The 22,521-nt window shown below is 47.7% G+C and overlaps 3 protein-coding genes across 4 annotated transcripts; 1 reads left to right on the top strand and 2 right to left on the bottom strand.

The window, feature by feature from the left end:
- Positions 1 to 614: 614 nt before the first annotated feature.
- LOC133930022 (protein STAR1) lies at positions 615 to 3,152 on the bottom strand. Of its 2 annotated transcripts, none has more exons than XM_062376710.1 (3): positions 3,006 to 3,152; positions 2,562 to 2,900; positions 615 to 1,402 (listed from the first exon to the last, which is right to left on the bottom strand). In XM_062376710.1, exons 1-3 carry the CDS (start codon positions 3,019 to 3,021, stop codon positions 885 to 887), a joined length of 873 nt encoding a protein of 290 aa, XP_062232694.1. In that variant the 5' UTR covers positions 3,022 to 3,152; the 3' UTR covers positions 615 to 884. The 2 variants fall into 2 exon arrangements, with proteins under 2 accessions (XP_062232694.1, XP_062232696.1); XM_062376712.1 differs by lacking the exon at positions 3,006 to 3,152 and having other exon boundaries at positions 615 to 1,136; positions 1,215 to 1,402; positions 2,562 to 2,999.
- Positions 3,153 to 8,478: 5,326 nt separating this feature from the next.
- On the bottom strand, positions 8,479 to 10,526 carry LOC133930628 (RING-H2 finger protein ATL43-like). Its single transcript, XM_062377310.1, has one exon. It carries the CDS (start codon positions 10,219 to 10,221, stop codon positions 9,058 to 9,060), a length of 1,164 nt encoding a protein of 387 aa, XP_062233294.1. The 5' UTR covers positions 10,222 to 10,526; the 3' UTR covers positions 8,479 to 9,057.
- A 10,042-nt stretch (positions 10,527 to 20,568) lies between these two features.
- On the top strand, positions 20,569 to 21,999 carry LOC133931400 (xyloglucan endotransglucosylase/hydrolase protein 22-like). The gene is made up of 3 exons (XM_062378273.1): positions 20,569 to 21,012; positions 21,107 to 21,300; positions 21,410 to 21,999. Exons 1-3 carry the CDS (start codon positions 20,752 to 20,754, stop codon positions 21,834 to 21,836), a joined length of 882 nt encoding a protein of 293 aa, XP_062234257.1. The 5' UTR covers positions 20,569 to 20,751; the 3' UTR covers positions 21,837 to 21,999.
- The last annotated feature ends 522 nt before the right edge of the window (positions 22,000 to 22,521 follow it).

Raw genomic sequence — 22,521 nt, 5'->3', positions numbered from 1 at the left:
ACAAACTACATATTTATTGTCATTTCGTATCGCAAACTACACTTTCAAGCCTTAAAAAAGTGCAGTTTTACGATACAAAATGAGCATAAATGTGTAGTTTTGTGACATGAACTGACAAAATAAATATAGCTTTTTTCAAATTGACTCTTCAAAGTGTATTTTTATTATACTTATGTTAGTAAAAGTGTAGTTTTTTTCAATTGGTTTTTGCAAGTGTAATTTTGTAATAGTTTTTTCTAATTATAGTGTAGTTTTGTGAAATTTACTCTAAAAAGGAGACGAGATTTTGTAAGTACCGTCTAAATAGATAGATAGATGGAACGTGGACTTTTTGTTTTGATATTTTGCTTTCCAATCTGTATGAAAATTGAATTGCTAATTTTTTATATCTTTTAATTTTGAATATATCTAATTATTAATCGTATTTGATATGGATTTTTTGTTAAATCTAGACCGTTAGATATTTATAACAACGAGTGATTTAAATTCTTTTTTTTTCAAATTTTGTGACCTTGGCAGCGAAACTAGTAATTCATTTTTCTTCTTAAATATTAAGATAATAGATAGATGCTCTCGTGTGTATGCTGGTGGCTAAACAGTTTTCAGAAGCAGGGTGCTTAACTCTCAAAGATAGAGCAAATCATCCAAGAATTTGTTCATGTTACACACACTCTTAGCTCCCAAAGATACTTTTATAGTTTGTACACATGAAAACGTAGTAGGGCATCAGATGAGATCAGTTGACCATCTGACTTCCCGCTCGCCGAACAGCAAAGGATGCATCGTATCAAGATTACAGTAACAAACCCTAGTTACACGGAAGACAACATATTCTTGGATCTTCCTCTTGCTCAGAGCAGATAGATCGAGGCGGCGATCAGTTTCTAGCTGAGCTCCAAGAAGCGCCGGGCCATCGGGTGCTTGGCATCGGACAGCTCGGACGGCGGGAGCACCTCCACGATCTCGCCGTCGACGACGAGGCACACCAGGTCCGCGATGCGCTGGATCTGCTTCACGCTGTGCGAGACCATCACCGTGGTGAGCCCCCTCGTCTTCTTCAGGCGCACGATCGCCTCCTCGATGTTCTGCGTCGATATGGGGTCCAGCGCGCTCGTCGGCTCGTCCAGCAGGAGCACCTGCAGCAAATTGTCAGAAGCGGTAGGACGGCATGCGAAAACAGTTGGAGGAAGAAGCGTCTGTGTTCGTTCGCATGCCTCGGGGTCGTTGGCGAGGGTGCGGGCCAAGGCGACGCGCTGCGCCTGGCCGACGGACAGCTCGGAGGCCGGCTTGGAGGACAGAGCAGGGTCCAAATCGGCTAGGTTCAGCAGGTTCCGCACTTCGGCTTCCGTGAGCTTCTTGCCGAGCAACTGCGGCCCGTAGCGCACGTTGTCTGCAACGGTACCTGGAATAGCATGCGGAAGACAAATCAGTGCTAAATCACAAAGGCTTGATGAAGCTTACATGCCTTCAGCAACTTGGCAGCTTACATGCCTTCCAATTTTCAAATCTGTTGCTTAAGAAAGTTCTCTGCAGCAATAGGAAATATTCCCTCCGTCCCTTAAAAAATGTAAGAGATATTTTGTTTTAAAAAAAGTTAAATTTCGTAAGTTTTAACCGACAATTAGTTAATTTTATGCATATTTAGTATACAATATTTGTTTCAATAGATTTATATTTCAAAGTTGGAAATGAAACAGCAAATACATAAAAGCAGCAAGTTGGGAGCACGAAACTCGATGAAATGGGAGGAGCACCGTCCAGATATCAAGATACCAGGTACGCCCAGGAAAAGAAATGATTTTCCGTGCAGCCTGGAACAAGTTTAGGGCTTGTCGATGGCCATTGTGCCACGTACTACTCAAATGACATTAGCAAGCGGTGCCATTGAGCAAGAACAATTGTACTTTGCATATTGGCAAGGTACTAGGTCAGATCTCAGCAGCCCTAAAGTATGTTTTATCCTTGTCAGAACTGTACTTTGGCTAATAAACTATCACCGGGGTCAAATCAAGAAGTCTTGAGTCCAGCAATGGCGCCCTCAAGCAAGATTCCGCTGAAATATGTAAACGGCATCAGGCATTCTTTTAGCTTACCAAACTCCTCCCTTCTAACAACTGTACCATCATCACCGCGTGCTAAGAATGATGGCATGAATCATGCTCGCCCACCCCAAAATTACCTTCAGTTCTATCATGCCCATCACAGTTATCAAGTGGAAACACCTTGCTTATCAGCGAGGCTCTTCACCTATTCAACCTAGAAATGGTCATGTGAGTAGTTTATCATGATTGCCCACTAACTATCTACTCGCTGCTAACTGGTGCAGGCCAAAAAATCGATTTATTTATTTTTCTTGCGAATCACCGAATAGTCGATTCAAGAAGCCAAGCTTGCACAATGCAAATGTCAAACGTAATTTTTTATACTTCTGCTTAATTTATTCGGGTAATTCCAAACCAATTGTTCACCATGACATCAAATCGAACATAATTAAGCCGGGGCGTAAAAATTGTAGCTTTTCACGAAATTAAGCCGAGTTTTCGTGTCTGGCACGCACGTACCGTCGAACATGGCTGGGAGCTGGAAGAGCATGCCGACCTTGCGGCGGAGCGCGAGGACGTCGAGGCTGCAGATGTCGGCGCCGTCGAGGAGCACGGCGCCGGGCGCGGGCTCCCAGAGGCGGTTGAGCGCGCGGAGCAGCGTGGACTTGCCGCTGCCGCTGGGCCCGATGACGCCCATCACCAGCCCGCGCGGCACGTCCAGGTCGACGCCCCGCAGGATCTCCTCGCCGGTCGCGTCCGCCCGCCGCCGCAGCCCCCGCACCCGTATCTTGGCCGCCCCAGCTCCTCCGCCGTTCTCCCCGGGCCTGTCCACGTCCAGCAGGTGCTCCCTGAGATCATCTGCTTCACAGGATCGGACAATCAAGCACGCCATCCCATGCCGGTAACTGTGTAGCACAACTGATAAGCTCAGCGCGATGCATCGGTTGGGTGGTGGTTGCTCACCTGAAGCTGAGCCCATTGGAGACCACGGCGAGGAGTGAGGAGAAGAAAGTGGATGGAGGAGGAGGTGGGGCCGTGGGGGTGGGAATCCCGGGTGGTGCTTCTGCTTTGGAACTTAACGTCAGATCGGTGCGCGCCTCCTCCCACTGAGTCGGGTGGCTTTTGGCGCGTGGGTGGCCCAGCACAAGAACGGTGGCATCCGGTGGCAGCCGGGTGCCAGCCTAACTTGGACTCGTGTCTTTTTTATTTTTATTTTATTTTTTACAGTTGAGTTCTCTTCTCAGTGCTATATTGAGGTTTTTAAATGGGGTACACGCTCACATCGAATCTCAGACCGACAAGATCACGCTGGTATACCTTACTAAGTAGCCGTTCGCTCCTATGCACTTAGACTCGTGTCGTTACGAAAGTATATTCGTTCCGGCCGATCCCACATGGCACATAGCTTATCACCTCTCGTTTCTCCATGGGAGTTATGTGCGGCTTGTGTGAGCTTAGTTAAGATTTACACTGGCCATACTGTCGAATTATCAAAACCTGCTGGTAGAATCGCAGCGGACAACTGGACCACGACCCAAGTCGTAGGATACCTGGATATCACTGGATGAAGGAAAAAGACTAGCCTCCGTCTGGATCCAGTGGCACAGAATCAGCAACAGCTCGACCTTGAGAACCCTCGATCTCCTGCGGGCTCGAGGTCTCACATGGCGCCGGCCGGAGCCGGAAAAGACAAGGTACCTCTCGCTCCCCCGCCCCAGAAAGCACCACGCCCAGATAAGAGCCACGGCCACTTGTATGTAATATACTGATATGATAAAAGCGCGGAGCGGTTATATCGGCAGGCGTCCGTGATTATGAGAAGTACGTACGGCGGATGGGCCCCAGCGCGCCGCGTGCGGATGTCGGCGTCATCCGGGGCAGGCGGGCGGGCGGGCTGGGGAAGCAACTCACCAACTAGTTTTGCAAGTACGGCTTATCTCTCGCTATCCTCTCTTTTATCTATTTTTTATATTTATTAATTTTCTTATCTATTTTATAATTTTTATCTATTATTTTATATAAATCTCAATGTAAATAAACTGTCATGATAAAACATACATTCATCCATTTTTCTTATCAGAACTGTTCATCTATGTTAATATTTATATAAAAAGATATGTAAAAAAACATATAAGATAGATAAAAAGTTAATAAATAGATAAATATCAGATAGTGAAAAGGTAGACGATAATTTTACGTGGTTAACCCATTGCGGAGGCACCACCGCACCGCGTTTTGCCGCGGTAGGCGACGCCACGAGGTGACCCCGCGTTTCTCTCTCTTCGTCTCGGGCCGAATTGCGTCGTCGTGTCTCGTGTGCGTGTGGCCGTGTGGGCCGTCGAGTTGTGGCTGTACGCTTGTACGTTTGGGCCAAGAGGCCCATAACAGAATGGGGTTTCAACCTAGACAGGACAGGTTGGGTTCTATGAGATTTGGGCCTGCGTGGATTAGGAAGGACCGTTGCTCATCAAATGACCTGTTTTAGCCCAAATACTTCTTTTTAGCCTAGCAAAAGAGAGCTCTAGTCAGATTAAATCTGGCTATGGGCCTGTTACGTAAGCCAGACTGCAAGGTTGACAGATCACCGGACATCAATGCGTATCATCGACAGTCTACTTCCTGCCTCCATGATTATGAACACTCATGTAGCAGTTGCATATTTCAACTGGTAAACGAATTGTTAGTTTGAATTGGTTATGTAAGAATTCGGTACTTTCATACTATTTCTCAAGTGGTTAATAGTTGGGCATTTGTACTCTTCCAGCAAGAATTATTGGTGCAAATAATTCCATGCTCATGTTGTCATGTCAGTATTATATGCTAGCTTTCGTAAATTCCATCTAGTTTTGCCAACCGAGCAATGATATGCCACTGGAATATGATATTGGTCATTCAGATACTGATGTTCCCAATCGCCTAAGTTATTCGTGTGGGTGTGCCACATTAAAGATCGGAGTAATATGCATTCATGTTTCTGTGATGGCGCCACTATCAAAATTGTATGTCTCAGTATCATGTGTCTATGTTGCGTTCCAAGTTCCAACTGGACAATTCATGTCAATCATAGCACCAACTTGTACGAAACTAACCGATCGAGCTACGTCCAGCTGGGATTCTTCTTTTTTTTTTTGCTGGAATGTAGCGTATGAAGGACTACCCTTACCCATCTCTTTCCCTCTGAAGAAATGGGGATATATCCCGGTCCTTTCTTGTCTGAAACTACAGCTCGATCATCACATGTCGCTTCATTCTAGCCCGGAATTATTGAATGAAACAGATAGGCTCAATAGATCTCGATTGGACGGTCAATGCCGTGATGGCCTACTAGTTGCGCTGGCGTCATTCTAAACACTGCACGATCGACGAAGTTACGCACCTCCCTGGCATGATAGATTAACAGTGGAACTAATCAAAGTCCAGAATCTCGCCACGCATGAATGCGCACCTGTAGTGCGCAATTGGTTTCTGAAGAAAACAGTCGAGCTGCATGATTTCAGAATAGGGCAACCTGAGCATGCCCACTTGAAAACATCGCCGTCGGTGGTCATCCTAGTCACAATCCATCAGAGAGACTCTCAACCATCACATCGCCATATTGACAACGATAGCGACGCATGTTTAGCCAAGCGGTGGTCGTCGAAAGGAAGCTAGGGACGTCACACATGCAGGGAGTAGGAGTTAATTTTTAGTTCATTTTTTAAAATTTTAAATCAGCCTAATGACTAAAAAAATATAAAACTTAAATCGCTAGTAGCAACAAAGATGCGTTGTTTGCTTGAAAGTTAATACTACTATGTGAAACCGTAGATTATGGCCTTGCCTGTATGATACTCCCTTCAGTCTTAAAAAACCGACGCTGAAGAGGTTTGCAAAAAATATGTGAAAAACTGACGTTGAGGGAATTGGGGGATCATCCGGACTCTTTTACCCATGCTATTAGTGCAACAACACAACGGCATGCATGGTATTTATGGCTGCTTCCTTTCCAAAGCTACCTTTGGTGTTTGGTGAGATGAGAGGAAAGGATACAATGCTCTAGGAGAGTTAATGTGTATATATAAGTGCGCGCGAGTGGATATTTTAGCGTCAAACCATTCGAGCAGCCAAATTACTTAGCTGTACTCGAGTCGTAGTTGGCTTGCGCGAGCAAAGAAAAGCTGGCGTGAAAAGAAGGAAATTCTATAAGTTGTAAGCATGACACTGTCTTTCTCACATCTCATTTGTGACGTGTCAGATTGTTGGGTTAGAAAAGAACAGTAGAAAAGAAGATCTTTTAAATCTTTCTACGAGGGATCTCACCGAATTTCCTTCGAAAAAGAAAAGGAAGCATGGCGGTGAGAGGGATACGCAGAAGATGGGATGGTCGTTGTCTAGGGCAATTAAACAAAGCCTTGAGCATGCAGAATGAATAAACAAATGCGCCAAGCATGCAAGAAAAAAAAATTGAGCAAAAAAATAAACCACAAGCAAGTTCATCAAAGAAGAAAAGATTTGCACGAAAACAACATACGGCATGCATGGTATTTATGGCTGTTTCCTTTCCAAAGCTACCTTTGGTGTGTGGTGAGATGAGAGGAAAGGATACAATGCTCTAAGAGAGTTAATGTGTATATATACGTGCGCGCGAGTGGATATTTTAGCGCCAAACCATTCGAGGAGACGAAATTACTTAGCTGTACTTGAGTCGTATTTAGCTGGCGCGAGCAAAGAAAAGCTGAAGTCAAAAGAAGTAAATTATATAAGATTCGGTCCTACAGATAGATTCTCTCGTATATATGACACGTGTCCTTCTTTATTTTTATGTCTGCTATATCAAACTGTTAAATTGAAAAGGAACAGTATGAGAGAAGACTTTTTTTTCTTTCTACGAAGGATGAATTTCCTTCGAAAAAGAAAAAGAAGCAAGGCGGTGAGAGAGACATGCAGAAGATGGGATGGTTGTTGTCTTGGGCAATTAAACAAATCCTTGAGCTGCAGAATGAATAAAGAAATACGCCAAGCATGCAAGAACAAAAAAAAAACCACAAGCAAGCGCAGCAAAGAAGAAAAGATTAGCAAGAAAACAACATACGTAGAGTGGTACTCCCAGTATACGTCTTGCGGTAGGGAGATCGTCTCAAACTACTCGGACAACAACGCTTTATTATTACTCTATTTTGTGTTCCTTGCTATTTAATTAGTATAGATAGAATGGTAAATAAGGCCCTTTATTAATCTCTCACTGATATGTAAAATCATGTCTAAAACGTTCAGCTTTTTAAGATCTGAGGGAGTACTCCAACTAGATTAACTTCAAGGAACGGCTGTCCTAACAACGGCAAAGAAGCGAAAGAATTTTGGTGGACGAACAAACAGATTGTACGGTGACCTAGTAATTGATTGCTTGTCACGAGAATCATGTCGGCAGCACAATACTAGTGCAGTACTGCGAAGCCTGGGTTGTGGCTTCCCCTGTCTCGGAAAAAGGCCTGTGCTTTTCGAGCACACCGTCCAAAAAGTAGAGCCGCGGTAGAAAAGCGGCCTCTGGCTTCGGATACCGTATCGAACCGGAGATCATCACAGCGTGTCACGAGGAGAGCAAAACTGTGTCGGGATGATGTCCAGGTTCATCCAAAGGATACTTCTAAGAAATGGGGGTAAAGGTACCAGCTACTCTTCCCTTTGGCGTTGTTGCTTCTTGTTCGCTCGTCACCGAGACCACTTCACGGACGGCGATCGCTGATTCGTGGCAGTGAGCTGCCGTGCTACGCTCACTAGCTCAGGTGACAACGTGGGCTCGTGAGTCGTGGCTGAGCACCGCCTAGTGAAGCCAAAAAGGGGAGTCGCCTGGCCACTGCCATGCCCATACTGTATTTCCTTCGCTCTCGCTGCAGGCCCATATAAAATGGCAAGGGATAACTACGCCTTAGTACAGGAGTACAATGGAATCAGTGATGACCACAGCGCAGAGCTGCGTTGCGTTCAGCGAACTGATCGCAGCACGCACGTAGCCGTGCCAGGCGGGCCTCACGACGAGCGTCCGAGAGAGGGCAGGCAGGCGGTGAAATTTCTTCAATGCGGCAGCAGCAGCAGCAGAATAAACGCGAGAACGTGCACGAGGCGAGCACGGGTTCCACGACGGCATCAATCATCACCCTGCGACTTCTTTACCGGCCGGGAGTGGTGAGATACAGGTCCGACCAAGAAGGGGCGCGTGGTAACATAGCCGTTGGGGCTTGGGTTGGGATGGGCACGGGGACAACGACGCGGGACGCGGGAGCACGAGCCCACGACGGTGTTGCTATCAATGACGGCCAAGTACGAGGCAAGTGTGCGGCAGCCGATCGCTCCTCTCATGTGGTACAGCTACTCCAGATCCACTCGCTAGAAAGCAAAGTCTAATGTAGGCTAAGAGCCACAGTAAGAAACGAAACGAGATGCATGCGAGGTGTGCTCATGTGCTAGCATGCGGCTCGGCGAAACGAAGCCATAGCCCGGCAGGTCACTTGCTCATACGGAAAAGTCGCAGCCCTTTTCATTCTCGTACAGACAAAAAAAAAAAGTAGCACTAGTACTACACAAAACACGCACAGCTTTTGTATGGTTCCCTAACCCCCGACCCGACCAACGCAAGCCGCCAGAGCCTCACCTGCGCAGCGGCACGGACGCATGGATGCACGGCCGGCCACAACATGCACCACATCGCCGTGCTCCGATCCGTCCGCAGGAAGAGCCGCGGAGGCCTGGTGCCCGCAACCAATCCCCGCCGCACGTACTGCCAGCCAACACCAACACCAGCCTCGAGATTCCCGCAAAAGCGGCATACCCCCTCCACCTCCCTCCGGCGCGGCTTCCTAGGTCGACCGGCGTGGCCCCGAAAGGAGGGCGGAGCGCCATGATTACCATGCTGCCCATCACGTGACCCGCCAGCTCGAAGCGAGGCAGTCGTGATTACGTGGCATTTCTGGGGCAGTCTCGCCAGCGGAATGGGAAATCCTTTCTCCGGGCTGCAACGCGGGCCCCGCGCAACAGCGACCTAGGTGCTAGGGCCGTTACCGCCGGGCGGGCCCCGCGCCCACCAGCTCGAGCCGGGCCACCGCCGCGCGCCGGCTCGAGTCTCGTCGCCCTCGAACGCGCCGGCGCGGATGGGAGGGAGCCGGGTGACGCCGGCGAGCTCCGACAGGCTCCTCACGCTGATGGCGCTCCAGGCGTTGCCGGAGTTGACGGCCGCGGAGCAGGAGTACCGGCCGGCCTCTGTGACCAGCATCTCGGAGCGCACGAACATCAGATCGGACGGCCGCAGGTCGCTCCACCGCTGCTGCGCCGCCGGAGCGGTCTCGCCCTCGCAGCCACCGGCGGTGCTTACCAGTATACGGTGCCCGAACCTCCGGTCGAACGCCTCCGGATCCGGCTCGGCCACCACGGCCGCCGGCTCCACCATCAGCACCCGGTCCTTCCTCACCTTCGCGCCGTCGAAACAGCCCACCGCCACGCCACCGTCAGCCGACCTTCGCGAGTTAGGGCCAACTCGCCCGGGTGCGCGCACTGACCCCGTGGAGTGCCGGCCAGAGATCCTCCGCCCAGCCGGAGCGGGCGTAGGAGCAGGAGACTCTTTGGTCGCGGCAGCCGCCTTCGTCTCAGGCGGGTCAGGCGGCCCCGTGGTAGACGGCTTAGGCGGCTCGGGGAGGAGCAGCACGTCCTCCGGGTCGACGCGAGAGCGGCAGAGCGGGCACGTAGAGTGCGCGTCGAGCCACGTATCCACGCATTCAACGTGGAACCCGTGGCGGCATTTCGGCAGCAGCCGCAGTGCCTCAGCGGGCTCGAACCGGCCGAGGCAGACGGCGCACTCGAGCCCTTCCTTCTGCCCCCGCAGCGCGCCGAAGCGGAACACCGGGAGCGACTCCACCACGGCGCGGTTGACGCCGGAGTTCCTCCGTTCTCCTGCCGCGCCCCCTCCGGACGACCCGTACCCGCCGCCGCTCCCGTACGGGCCCGACGACTCCGCGGCACTCCGCTTGCAGTGCTTGGCGTAGAGCAGTAGCAGGAACGTGATGGAGAAGACGCTCGTGAGGATGCCCACGACGACAGCCACGCCCGGCCTGAACGGCATGGCCGACGAGGCCGGCGGCGACGGTAGCGGCGACTCGACCGCGCCGTCGTAGTCCGACAGCAAGAGCCGCCGCGACGGCTCCATCGGCATGGCGGCGAAGCTTCGCAGCCGAGTGAAGAACCGCACACACTGCTCGGTGCGGCGCTGCCGCTGCCACCACAAGTGTTTGTGATTTGTTATCAAGCGGTAGAGGTAATAATAGCGGTGGAGGCTAGAGCCCAGCGGCGTGCAGGCGGCCACAGCGGCCGTCACTGTAGCAGTTGGGGCGGTGAGCGGATCTCCCGGTGATGGGGCCTCGTGGCGGGGAGCCGAGGCAGTGGGGGCCCGGCACTGGTGACCACCTCCGCCGCTACGCTACTCCGCTGGTGAAGATAACGCGGCGGACGACCCCCGTGCGGCTTGTCGCGGAGTGAACTGAGCTGAGAGTGGCACTACACTCTGGGCACTGACAGTTCAGTTGTAGCACGGTGGGGCCATGTGTCAGTCAGTCGACGAACGGAGTTTTAATTTTTTCTGAAAGAAAGGCAGGAAGGGGCAGCATGGGCTGGGGCGCAGAGACCCCTGTTTCGAGCGAGTAATGCGCATTTAAGAATGGTAGGTTGCGAGATTACTGTTTTGGGCACCATCAGATCGGCCGCTAACACGGATGGCCGAGGGCATTATGGGAAACCTCTGCGTGTTTTCGGTTTCGTGCTGAGATCGTCGGAGGTCGTGCGCGCGGAGCGAGGGAATGAATTCCCGTGGACGGAAACCCCAAAAAAGGCTCCGCCGCAGACTCGCGTACACGACGCGATAAGCGCATCAGCCGCTGACACGGCTGCCACCAGCGGCCGTGGGCCCCGCGTGACAGTTGCCACGTCTCGGACCTGGGTAGTTGGCGGGTGTACGTGGGAGATAACCTGCATCATCCGTTCGGGACACGTGAGCCCTGCTCTGCTCTGCGAAATTTGAATGTTTGCTTCCGAAATATTTTACGCCCCGTGCGGCAGGCCACCGGCGTCGGCAGGACCGGTGCCGCACTTTCCGTTTCAGGGACTCTCGTCCTGCTCCAGTTTTAAGGCGCACGTCAAGGGTGTTTGCCAAAGCTTCAGCTGTATGATTCACGTTAAATCTAGGTGAAATTCTGTCAATGGTACCCCTTTATTTTTTTTAACAGACTGATTCGTGAAGTTTGTCTTCTCGTAATATAAATTTGTAAAGTAGATAAAAAGATACTCTATAAAAACATGATCCATAGAGTTGTGAAGCAATTACTCATAATTGCCACTGGGTAATACTCTCTCGGTCATTCGCCGCCACCCCGCCCTTCGCCTGCCGTCCTCTACACAGTCACCCGTCACCTAGCTCCAGATTTACTGTAGATACGGAGAGCAGATATGTAACTAGAGCTATGCTAATAGAGCCTAATTCAGCTCGATAAAAGGTTGGTGCTGCTGGTACTATATCGCTTCAGAGTTGTATCAATACTCCATGGCTCCATGCACTTGATCGAAGTGGTTTCGGGAGCCAATCAGATCCTGCTCTGATATTTTGATGGTTTAGAATAAAATTAAAAATAGAATTTATTATTATATATAAATCGTTTAAATTTAATTTTTTTCAATTTATTTTTAATCAATATACATAATATACATATATATAGGATCTCTAAGTTTTAGGATCCACTTCCCCCGTCAGCCCTGGAGCCAATTTTATAGTTTTGGCCGCCTTGTTTATCTTTCAGGGGCATGCTCATTGTATCTCTCCTTTCTCCTGTCAAAAATGATGTAAAGGAACAGCGCGGTGTGCTCTGGTCGGGACAATGCTCAGGATCCGTCGATCTCCAGTAGATTTCGACGCACTGTATCGTTAATATATTTACTTTTGATTTATTTAATGTTTATCAAATAATTATAGGATACAACTTTATTTATTACTTATTTATTAAACATTGTTATATATTAATTATAATATTTAATAATTATTTAATGTTTCTTAAATATGAGAGATTTGTGTTTTAGTGTAGAGCCAGAACAGTGTAGTCAAGGGGCATTAAATCTATATCAAAATCTTCTAGTACATGATTTTCATTAACACCTATAATGATCAATATAGCATTAAAAGTCTCATTGCAGGTTATGTATGTGGAGAAAATGATGATTCCTTCAACGAGAACAAACTAATCCAAGTTGTATCCACATTGCGTACAAGATACTTCTGCTCCGTATTAACCGCTCTGCTCCAATATGTAACCACTGATAGCCTTAGGACCCTCTTACACGAGAGACGTCAAATGTATCTTAAGGTATACGAACTAGCTGATCATCCTTTTGTGCTAGGTCTCTCTATGAGGCAATGAAGTATGGCGACGTTGCCCGATCAGTATGCATCCCACATCCAAGTTCATCGTTTTCTATTTGACCAGCTTGCTTATCTTTTTTCCATTGATTCGAATGCTCCTCTTTTGTATTCGACGTTTCTGAAAGACGTTGAGTTGATCAACAAAGGAATCTCAAATTTCTTGGTGATGTATATGCTCTTCGGCGGGGGTGTGATACCTGATTCACGTAAAAGACGATAAAGATCAACGAACCTAAGGTGTACAACAACGCCCTCTACTATTGAATCAGAAAATAACGAGACTGATTTGGACGATGATTTCATGCCCTCCTCGACATTCCAGCAACAATATAGAAGAAGGTTTAAGTAACACTACAAGAGGACGTTCTTGCACCACATCGACATGATGTATGATCAATAAGGAAATAGGACATGCTCCTACCGTAATAGCTCAAGGTGACATCGAGGTCAACGACTTTATGCCACAATGACCGAGGGCTCAATCTCCGAATGACACTAATGACCCTGAAGATGATGGTATATTTGCTTCTACCTATTCTCACAACTTACAATTATCATATCAGAGACGATAACTATCTTACTTTAATAGAATGGACTAGCACAACTGACATTCTTTCACTAGTTTACGTTGACACTTTTCGCTGTCATCTTGAAATGATATAAGTAATCAACAGGTATATACTATATATCTTGAGATCAATGACATATTGGGGAATATTGTCACTACTACATTTTAAATTGTGCATATTCAAACATAACTAAGTGTTAAGACTACTCATAGCTTTTGAGACTATACGGTAAATTAGGAATTTTAAAATATACATTTAAATTAATAAATAATTTTTAATTTTGTCAAAAATTGGCAATTGCTAACATTAATGTGTTTATGCTTAAATCATAACATATGTTCATACCTATGTTTTGACTCAGTCTTTAGATAAAACAAGCACACATATTATAGCCACACAAGCACACTTGTAGTAACAATCTATTATGAGCAATAACCATACAAACACACATGTTATAAGAGCCGTTACCACACAAACATATATGCTGTAAGAATTTATAAGAACTGTTATTACACAAGCACACACGTTACAAGAGTAGTTATCACATAAACAGACACGTTGTAAGAGCAGTTACTACACAAACACACGCGTCGTAAGAATTTATAAGAGCAATTATCATACAAGCACACGCGTTACAAAAGCAATTACCACACAAAGCAAATACATTGTAAAAGCAGTTACCGCACAAACACACACGTTGTAAGAATTTGTAAAAGCAGTTACCACATAAGCACACGTATTACAAGAGCAGTTACCACATAAACGCAACCGCACATCAATCCTGACCATATTCGGCTTAATTTTCGACATATGAAGTGCTGAATATGGTCCACGGTGTCATATTCGGTATCACGTGTATCGAAAATAGTGCGATCAGCCCATATTCGATATTCTCATGTAAAAAATGGTTTTTGATAAATGAGATGTCAAATACGTATATAGAATTATAAATATAATGATATATTACTTATTTTGATAAATATAATCGAATATATTGCTTACTTTTTGATTTTTACCTCAATGTTAGCCTAACATGACAGCTTACTTACAGCAGCAGGCGTGCATGATTTACGCACAGTTGCAGGATCTTTCAGGCGGCGTGGGGCTCTTGTTTTCTACAACTCGTCCGTGCTCCTGTCGTTCTTGTTCCACAACTCGTCCGTGCCGCTGTTGCCTCGCGCCTGTGTCGATCCTTCATGGGTCAGCACGAACTTGGGTTCGCTACGGTCAGTGAAAAGGCAAGCTGATGCCTGATGGAGGTGTTCAACAACAGTTACAGCCGCTGTCGCGCAATAATTTGCGTGCGCTTTAGCCTGTCAGTTGGCATGAACTCGTGCCGATTTGCACTGCCGCGAGCCCGGTTTCCGTCAGTGTGGCAATGTAGCGGGCATGCACGGCGAACGACATAAGTCTATTCAGCGCCTGCTGTGGCCTCTAATTAATGATGATACTGCACGCATCGGCCTCCGACGTAGGGAAGCAAGGAGCCAAAAGCCATGGCTGCTGCAACAGGGCATCGTGTAGCTGCGTCTGAAGCTATAGAAGACCGGTGTGGATCGGTGACGGCCGGTACAGTCGAGCGGCTTGTCGTCGTGTGCGTCGATCGATCGCACGTTGCATGCATGCGTGCATGGAAAGGGACACGACGCGTCACGATCCCGAGCTAGCTGAAAAGCTAATCTAGCTAGTCCTGTGCTGTTAACTCTGACAGCCGTCTTTGGAGCATCTCATGGACGTCATTGAAATGGTAGACGACGCATCAAGGAAGCAGACAACGGTGTGCAGGTTACAGACAATGCTTCCTATGTCCACGGTTAAACCCAAAGGCTTCAGTTTGGACCTCTCGAGATGTAAGCTAAGCAAGGAGGAGGCCTCTCGAGATTGGGCTTTATACACGCTACCTATGGTCTTTGGGCCTCTCGAGATATTAAAGGCCGGGTAGCAACAAGCCTACAAACATAAGAAATGAAAGTTCACAGTCCACGGCTCGCGAATCGGGCCCACGGTGGAGTCCTCTTGATCGGTCGAAATTGTTCGACAAAAATACGCGTATACTTTAAAATACTACATATCTAGCATACCATCGTTCATTGGAAGAGCGATAATAAGTTATTATCCATCCAACAGATAACACCTTGTGAGATTCACGACATAGCGATCAAAAATTAAATATTTTGATCGATGTGGTGTCCACGTCACCGTATTACATAACCAACAAACGACAATAAAATATTGTCGTTTGTTGTAACGATGAAATGGCTCTACTGGGGCTACTGAAAAATGTGTCACTCGTTCAATAGGTGACATCTTTTTCTACACATAGGTAGCTTGCAGGTGTTGTTGTATGCACGTGTTTTTTGCTTTGATGTGTCACTGTACAACATTATACATAAAAAAAAAATACAACAGTAGCCAATGTGATGAATAGTGTACCGCTAAAAGTATCCTTCCCAAGGGCATTGGTGGGTAATATTTCAGCGGCGTGGCACGATTTAGTATCAAAGTTTGTCCATATACAATCGAACAGCAACATGGATGTATTCAAATGGGTCAAGATCAGAGTGGCTAATTCCCGGTTCAATCGATGTATAAGACCTTAATCAATAATGGTGTATCAAATATTAATAAGGAAATTTGGAAGATGAAATTGCTTTTGAAGATTAAGATTTTTATAAAGGAACTGGAATGGAATTAAAACATGTTTTTATAGCAACGATGAAACCATTCAACATCTTTTCTTTGAACGTCACTTTGCTATGTTTTTTTAGAGTAGTTCACGTTGCCTTTAATTTAGAATCACCTAGTGATGTAAATGACTTGTTCGGTGTATGGCTTCCGGGGGTGGGTTCCAAATTAAAATCGCATTTGTTAGTGGGAGAGGCTACTTTATGCTATGCTTTTTGGCTTAGTAGAAATGGCATGATCTTTGATAAAATACTAATTAAATCTTACATGTATATTTTATACAAAAGAACATACTGATTCTACTTTTGGGCACTTCTACAGCGAAAAGCGAAATGAAGATGACAAGAACATGATACACAATGCTTGCCATACATTGGAGGTGACGATTATGCAGATCTTCACATCGCGTGGATGTAAATTTAGTAATAGGTTATGCTAATAATTTATCTCATCCAAACTTTGTAGGCATTTATAATTATCATGTTATGTCATTTGGTTTGCATGACGTGTGTGTGGTGCTATTAATCTCAGTGCTATAATAGTGTAATAATTAACGGTCAGATGTCCCATGGTGCTGAAACCGAAATTTCATTCCATTGTTAAAAAGGAAGAGTTGAGGAGGTTAAAACGACTTGTGTGTTGAATATCGAATGAAGTAAACAAAGAGGTATGAATACTCCCCGAAACTCTCGTGATCGGGAGCGTCAATGTCCACTCACTCTCATTTATCAGGACATAGGACCATCTCTCTGTCCGTATGCCACAGTATTGCCATTACTGAGAATGGCATAATAATGTAAGTCTGGTGGTATCAAAAGGTCAAAATGTAACAGGTTAGTATACCTGTTTATGCCATGACAATCGCTAGGAGATGTAAGCTAAGAAAGGAGAATAATGTGTCAAAAATTTGAAGGCCACTAAACTTGTTTGGTCTTTTCTCACAAAAGCACCTGCACTTGGATACCCTGTTCAAGTTTAAGCGATCGGAAATGTTCCATGCCGAATGATGTCTGAAAGTTTTACTGAAACTGGAAGAAATTCCAGTTGACGATCTGTGGCCGTTGGATTCAACAGCCCAACTCTTTCTTCTTCCTCTACACAACCCCTTCTCTCTCCTGCAATAAAACTTGTCGAAGAGCGTCCCTGCTCCGCCTCTGGCGTTCCCATCGCATCCTTCAATCGGTCATCGACTGAAATTTTGCCTATTTTCAGGCAACTGACAGTGAGACATTTCCTTATTCAATTGTGTTATATTAGGCCTCTAGTGTTACGTATAGTGTCACTTCGGCTATGGCAGCTGATCTTTGCTTCTCGCCACTTAACAAACCGCTAGACATGGTGATGTGATCACACTAATCATACAAACCCAAAAATACCTTGTGTGATCTAAAAGGCAGTGTGTGATTCATCTCAAACGAGATATTTTAGGAGATGTAGCGATGCAGGCCTCCGTCAAGACAATGCGCACACATACACTGGGCAGCATGCTGGATCCAGGGATAATGCATGGCGAGGTTCCGGACCGATGACACGGCGATGACTGCGAGGGGCAATGTGAGGTGGGCCAGGCAAGCAGTTCACGCCATCGCTGGCAAAGCAGAGGTGTACTCCTACGAAAATGGCAGGCGTCTCCGCCTGCAAATTCGGAAAAGAGCACTCTGCCCCTTTCCAAACCAAGTTTAGTGTAGAGCCTACGCGCCTGCGTGAAATGGCAACGAATAGAAAGTTACTCCGTAGAAACCACGAGTTGATCCAGACGTCGGTCTATATTGAAGTAATTTTTATAAGACTCTATTTAGAAATATTTTTATAAGATTTTATCTATCTCATTTATCTTGTAATTTAATAATTAAATTAAAAAGAAAAAAATAAATATATATTATCATAAAAAAAGATCTTTCGCAGAATCAAATCCTATAAAATTTACTTTGTCACTTCCATGTTAATGGGAGCGTAGATCGGCCCCTGCACTGCACAGCAATCGTTGCGATGCATGCCGCTCGGACGGACGGAAGCGGCACGCGTCGCGCGCGGACGAGGCCGCCCGGTGTGGTCACCACACACGGCATGGTCGCGTTCCGTTTTACTCCTTATCCTTCGCGTCGCATGGGCAGCTCCCGGTCCCGGCCGGGCTACCTATACGCTCTTCTAGACTTGCTGCTGGTCCGGACGCCGATCAGGGCCGGTGAGATCAGGGCCGGGGAAATTAAAACTCGGCCCCTGTTGAATTAAAATATAAAAAATTATTAATATATAAATTATAAAAATAATATTCTGTATATTAAAAAATTATTTTTAATAAATACTGAAAGTATATAAAAAACATCACGCATCTCAAACATTTTCTAAGATTATTTGATTTGCTTGAACTGCTTGTATTCCTCTTAAAAAAATTATTCCTCTTTTTACTGCTAGATGCATACTTTCTATAAGACATGGTATAAGAACATGCTAAAAATTGAAAAAAAAGTACATTAGCGATTGAATTTTTTGAGATGGAATTAGCAAGGAAACCATTCTACTAATCTTCTTGGCAAAGCTGATGATTCTCGCCTCGGATTGTAGGGCTCGACGGCGACTTTGCATAACGCGTCGATGAGTCCGCCGCAGGAGGCATCCACCCAGACACCGTCTAAGAAGAGCACGTGCGGCTCGCGGGGGTCGGAGACGGCAATAATGCGACGTAGGCGGATAAGAACTGCAAGGAGGAAGCAATATCATCGATTTCTCTGTGTTTAAGAGGATTGTTAACTTGATCTGTTACTAACCTACTGCAAAAGAACCAAAGCAACAAATCTATTTCTTTTAAGCCGGCCAAAAGTTAAAGCCCATGCATGATGTAATTGCAGCAGCCAATCAATTAAAATTTAAGGTGTTGTGTTTTATTAGGTCAGCAATAATATATACCTATATCTATGTAGGATGGGTCCCTTGGTTTTGGGGGCCCGCCAGGCTTGCCCCGCCGGCCCTGGTCTGGCTGGCTCCAGTGCTCCTGGACAATGGCGACAGCTGTTCTTCGCAAGCATACGATCTCTGTCTCCCCCCTCCAGCTTTCCGAAGAAGCATGGGCAGATATTAATGTCGTAGTGGTACTGGATTGGATGATGGCAGGAGCTAGTGCATTGCTGCATGCACTGAGCAGTGAGTAGTAGGAGTCCAGTTGGCTCCTGCAAGGCCATATTATCCCATAGGTTTTCGATGCCAACGTGTCCCTTGATGCTGCCACTGTTGAGTACTGCTAGTGTTTAATTGGATGTTTATTACTGGACTAGTTTAATTCACGTGCGTTACAACAAAAACATAATATTTATAACAGATAATATAGTTGGCTGGATGTTCTCGTCCTTGCCGCCCCCCTTGGTGTCCGTCGATGTAGGTCTCCTTACACGACAGCCTAAAGGCGAGCATGGTGATGGCTCAGGCGATGAGGGGGACGCAGCGTTGGTGGACCAGGGAGACAGGGCGTGAGCCGAACATGTGAAGAAAATCGAGTATTTATCGAGTGGTATGAGGTGGATAATTTTTGCAAAATTTAAAGTTAGTATACAGAACGTGGAGGCAGACCGCGTGAAGGTAGCACTACGTGTTTTTTAAATAATAGAGATGTGGCAACATACTGCAGTCTAGTACTCCATTGCATTGCTTTGTACCGTCGGTTCTGGGGAATACCTATAGGAACGTGTAATGTGATAATCGGTTCATGGTGAGTAGTATTTCTAACATGACTACTGGTTTTTTTTATAAAGCCATAGAGTACAGGTCGACACAAAGTTTATCTCTTCAAATTTAGTGTGATTGATTCCCATGAATTTTAGAGATAGGGTTAGAGATATTTACTGTTATATTATGCTGGTGTAATATCACCATCTTATATGAAGCCCATATTATATTGCTTTGTGTAGAGTCTCTGTGAGATAGTTGTCATTCCAAACACATGATAGCACGCTAATGGGAGATTAACACCTAGGTATTCAAATGCGTGAAATGAGTTCAAATTCGCGCCTCCCCTGTTAGACAAGCCCAAATGTCGGTCTGTTCGTTTGTGCGTCCAGATCAGCATATATACCCGTACCTAACGACAGCATGTCGGAGAACCAATAGCCTGAGCTAAATGTTGAACAGCCGCCCTTAACTGTTCGCGATTCGATCAAAATGTAGCCGTTCAGCTACTTCTGCTACAGCATGCAATGGACTGTGGCCACCTCAGCTTCACCATTACCTGTGTACCAAACCTCATGAAACATCATCAGTAGCACCGCCTTTTAGGTCGATTTCCGGTAGACAATAACCACACCTGCAACGTATGTACGTATCCGTGCTTGAATGCCCTGGATGGCAAGGCCGGCAAGGTCACAGCCGCCGCGTTCCTTCTCCCATGGGCAAACGGGCAAACAGCCAGCACGCCGGCAGCGGGCGCGAACCTTCCCCGAACCCCAAGGCACATGCCACGGCCGGATCACGCCGCGGGCGGGCAGGCATGCAGCACGAGCGGAGCAAGCAGCCCAGCACTAGCAGGCGCCTCACTGTAAAGCTACGCCAAACCACTGCGCGCACGGCCCCATTGCTGCGCGCGACCGAAGGAAAGCACCGCAAAAGCTGCGCGCTTTCCTCGCCCGAGCAGGCCCCACTTGCCCGGCTACCCCTTTCGCGGATGCTGCGGATGGATGGGCGGGTGGTCAAGTAAAGCCGCCCGCGCCTCACGGCCCCACCGGCGCGGACGTACGTACGCGGCCTCGACTGGATCCAGGGTGCGTCCAGCCGTGCCATGTCCCAAATCTACCCGCCCCGCGCCGCATTTACTTCGCAGACGCGCCAGCCAGATGCCGAGCCGCGGCACTCGCCCGTTGGTTACCGCCTGTCCGCGGCTGCCTGCCCCGGCTAAGAAACCGGCCTCCCCTCCCGTATAAATACCACCCATCGCACTGCCATTCCAATCCACATCGAGCTAACCATCTCCTTCCCAGCTCCCCACACTCCACTCTCACTAGAACAGCAACAAAGGAGCCGCTTGTGAGTTTGCGCGAAGATGAGGTCGTTTGCGTTTGGCATTGTGGCGATGGCTTGCATGATGGCCATCGCGCAGGGTGGCAACTTCTACCAGGACGCCGAGATCTCCTGGGGGCAGGGCCGCGGCAAGATCGTGGACGACGGCCGCGGCCTCGACCTCACGCTGGACAGGAGCTCCGGGTCCGGGTTCCAGTCCAAGAACGAGTACCTCTTCGGCAAGATCGACATGCAGATCAAGCTCGTCCCGGGCAACTCCGCCGGCACAGTCACCACCTTCTACGTACGTGAGCTTCGACTCGTTTATTCACTCCTTCCTGATCGAGGTTAAGTTGTGCGTACGTGAACTTATCTTTGCGATGTTTGTTTGCGTGCAGCTGTCTTCTCAGGGGAACACGCACGACGAGATCGACTTCGAGTTTTTGGGCAACGAGACCGGCGAGCCGTACACGCTGCACACCAACGTGTTCACGCAGGGGCAGGGGCAGCGTGAGCAGCAGTTCCGCCTCTGGTTCGACCCAACCAAGACCTTCCACACCTACTCCATCATCTGGAACCCACAGCACGTCATGTGAGTCTTTAATTCACACAGCAGCATCCATCACGCCTGCACATGAGCTTTGTTCTTTTGCGAGACAGCCGCGCATGTCGCTAACAACAGGCTGTGTACGTACGTGCAGATTCGCGGTGGACGGCACCCCGATCAGGGACTTCAAGAACCACGAGGCGCGCGGCGTGGGGTTCCCCAAGAGCCAGCCGATGCGGCTGTACGCGAGCCTGTGGAACGCCGACGACTGGGCCACGCAGGGCGGGCGGGTGAAGGCGGACTGGACCCAGGCGCCGTTCGTCGCCTCGTTCCGCGGCTTCAACGCCGACGCGTGCGTGTGGTCGAACGGCAAGCAGCAGTGCCCCGTCGGCACCATGGAGAGCGTGGCGACGCCCGGGGGCAGGCGCGGCGGCAGCGGCAGCAGCTGGTGGAACCAGCAGCTCAGCGACATGAGCTACCGCCGCATGCGGTGGGTGCAGAGGAAGTTCATGATCTACAACTACTGCACGGACACCAAGCGCTTCCCCCAGGGCGTGCCCGTCGAGTGCAAGCTCCGGTGAAACCGAAGGATCGATCCGTCGAGAGACAATAATGTTTCGGAATGGGCGATGCAATGTAAATGTAGTATGCATATCGCATTCTTTGATTCGTTTTGCAACACCAGATGTTCCTACAAAGTTCGATTAGTGACTTTCTTTTTGAGCCTAGTCTGGCTGCGATTTCCATCATGTGTTCTGTGTGCGGGACCGCTGAGTTAATCAGGCAGGCTCGCTATCCCTTGGACAGGGACACCCTGTAAAACTGGACTCTTGCATGAGGGGAAAGCTTATCCGGGTTAGATTATTTTAACCGACGAAGCGGACATGCATGCATGCAATAATCGTGGCTGCGATTGCGACAGGAGGACAGACATTTCATGATTCCTATGATCATATTATAAGCTGGCTAATGAAAAGTTACGACGTGCTTGGAGTATAGTAGAGCAAAACTGGACTCTCATCCTTGGTTTTCGCTATACACCGGACGCGTTTTCTTCAGACTGCACGTTACCACCTTCCCACAGAAAACCGGACGAGTGGAGTCAAACCCACTAGGCAGGGAGGCGCCCGTACTCCGAAGAGAGATAGCAGATGTTCATCGACCGCAAAGCAAATTCCAAGAGATTAACCATAAGATGCTCTTATAGCACACATTTCACAAAAATACTAATTATAATCCATATACAAAGGCGACTTCAAAATTCCA

This window comes from Phragmites australis, chromosome 10, assembly GCF_958298935.1.
Source record: "Phragmites australis chromosome 10, lpPhrAust1.1, whole genome shotgun sequence".
Lineage (NCBI taxonomy): Eukaryota > Viridiplantae > Streptophyta > Magnoliopsida > Poales > Poaceae > Phragmites > Phragmites australis.
This window is presented reverse-complemented; position numbering and strand designations above follow the sequence as displayed.

Coding starts and splice junctions, on each gene's coding strand:
- LOC133931400 (XM_062378273.1), top strand. CDS start 20,752: ATGAGGTCGTTTGCGTTTGGCATTGTGGCGATGGCTTGCATGATGGCC. Junction 21,013..21,106: donor GCACAGTCACCACCTTCTAC/GTACGTGAGCTT, acceptor GTTTGCGTGCAG/CTGTCTTCTCAGGGGAACAC. Junction 21,301..21,409: donor TGGAACCCACAGCACGTCAT/GTGAGTCTTTAA, acceptor ACGTACGTGCAG/ATTCGCGGTGGACGGCACCC.
- LOC133930628 (XM_062377310.1), bottom strand. CDS start 10,221: ATGCCGATGGAGCCGTCGCGGCGGCTCTTGCTGTCGGACTACGACGGC.
- LOC133930022 (XM_062376710.1), bottom strand. Junction 1,403..2,561: donor GCTCCCAGCCATGTTCGACG/GTACGTGCGTGC, acceptor ATGCTATTCCAG/GTACCGTTGCAGACAACGTG.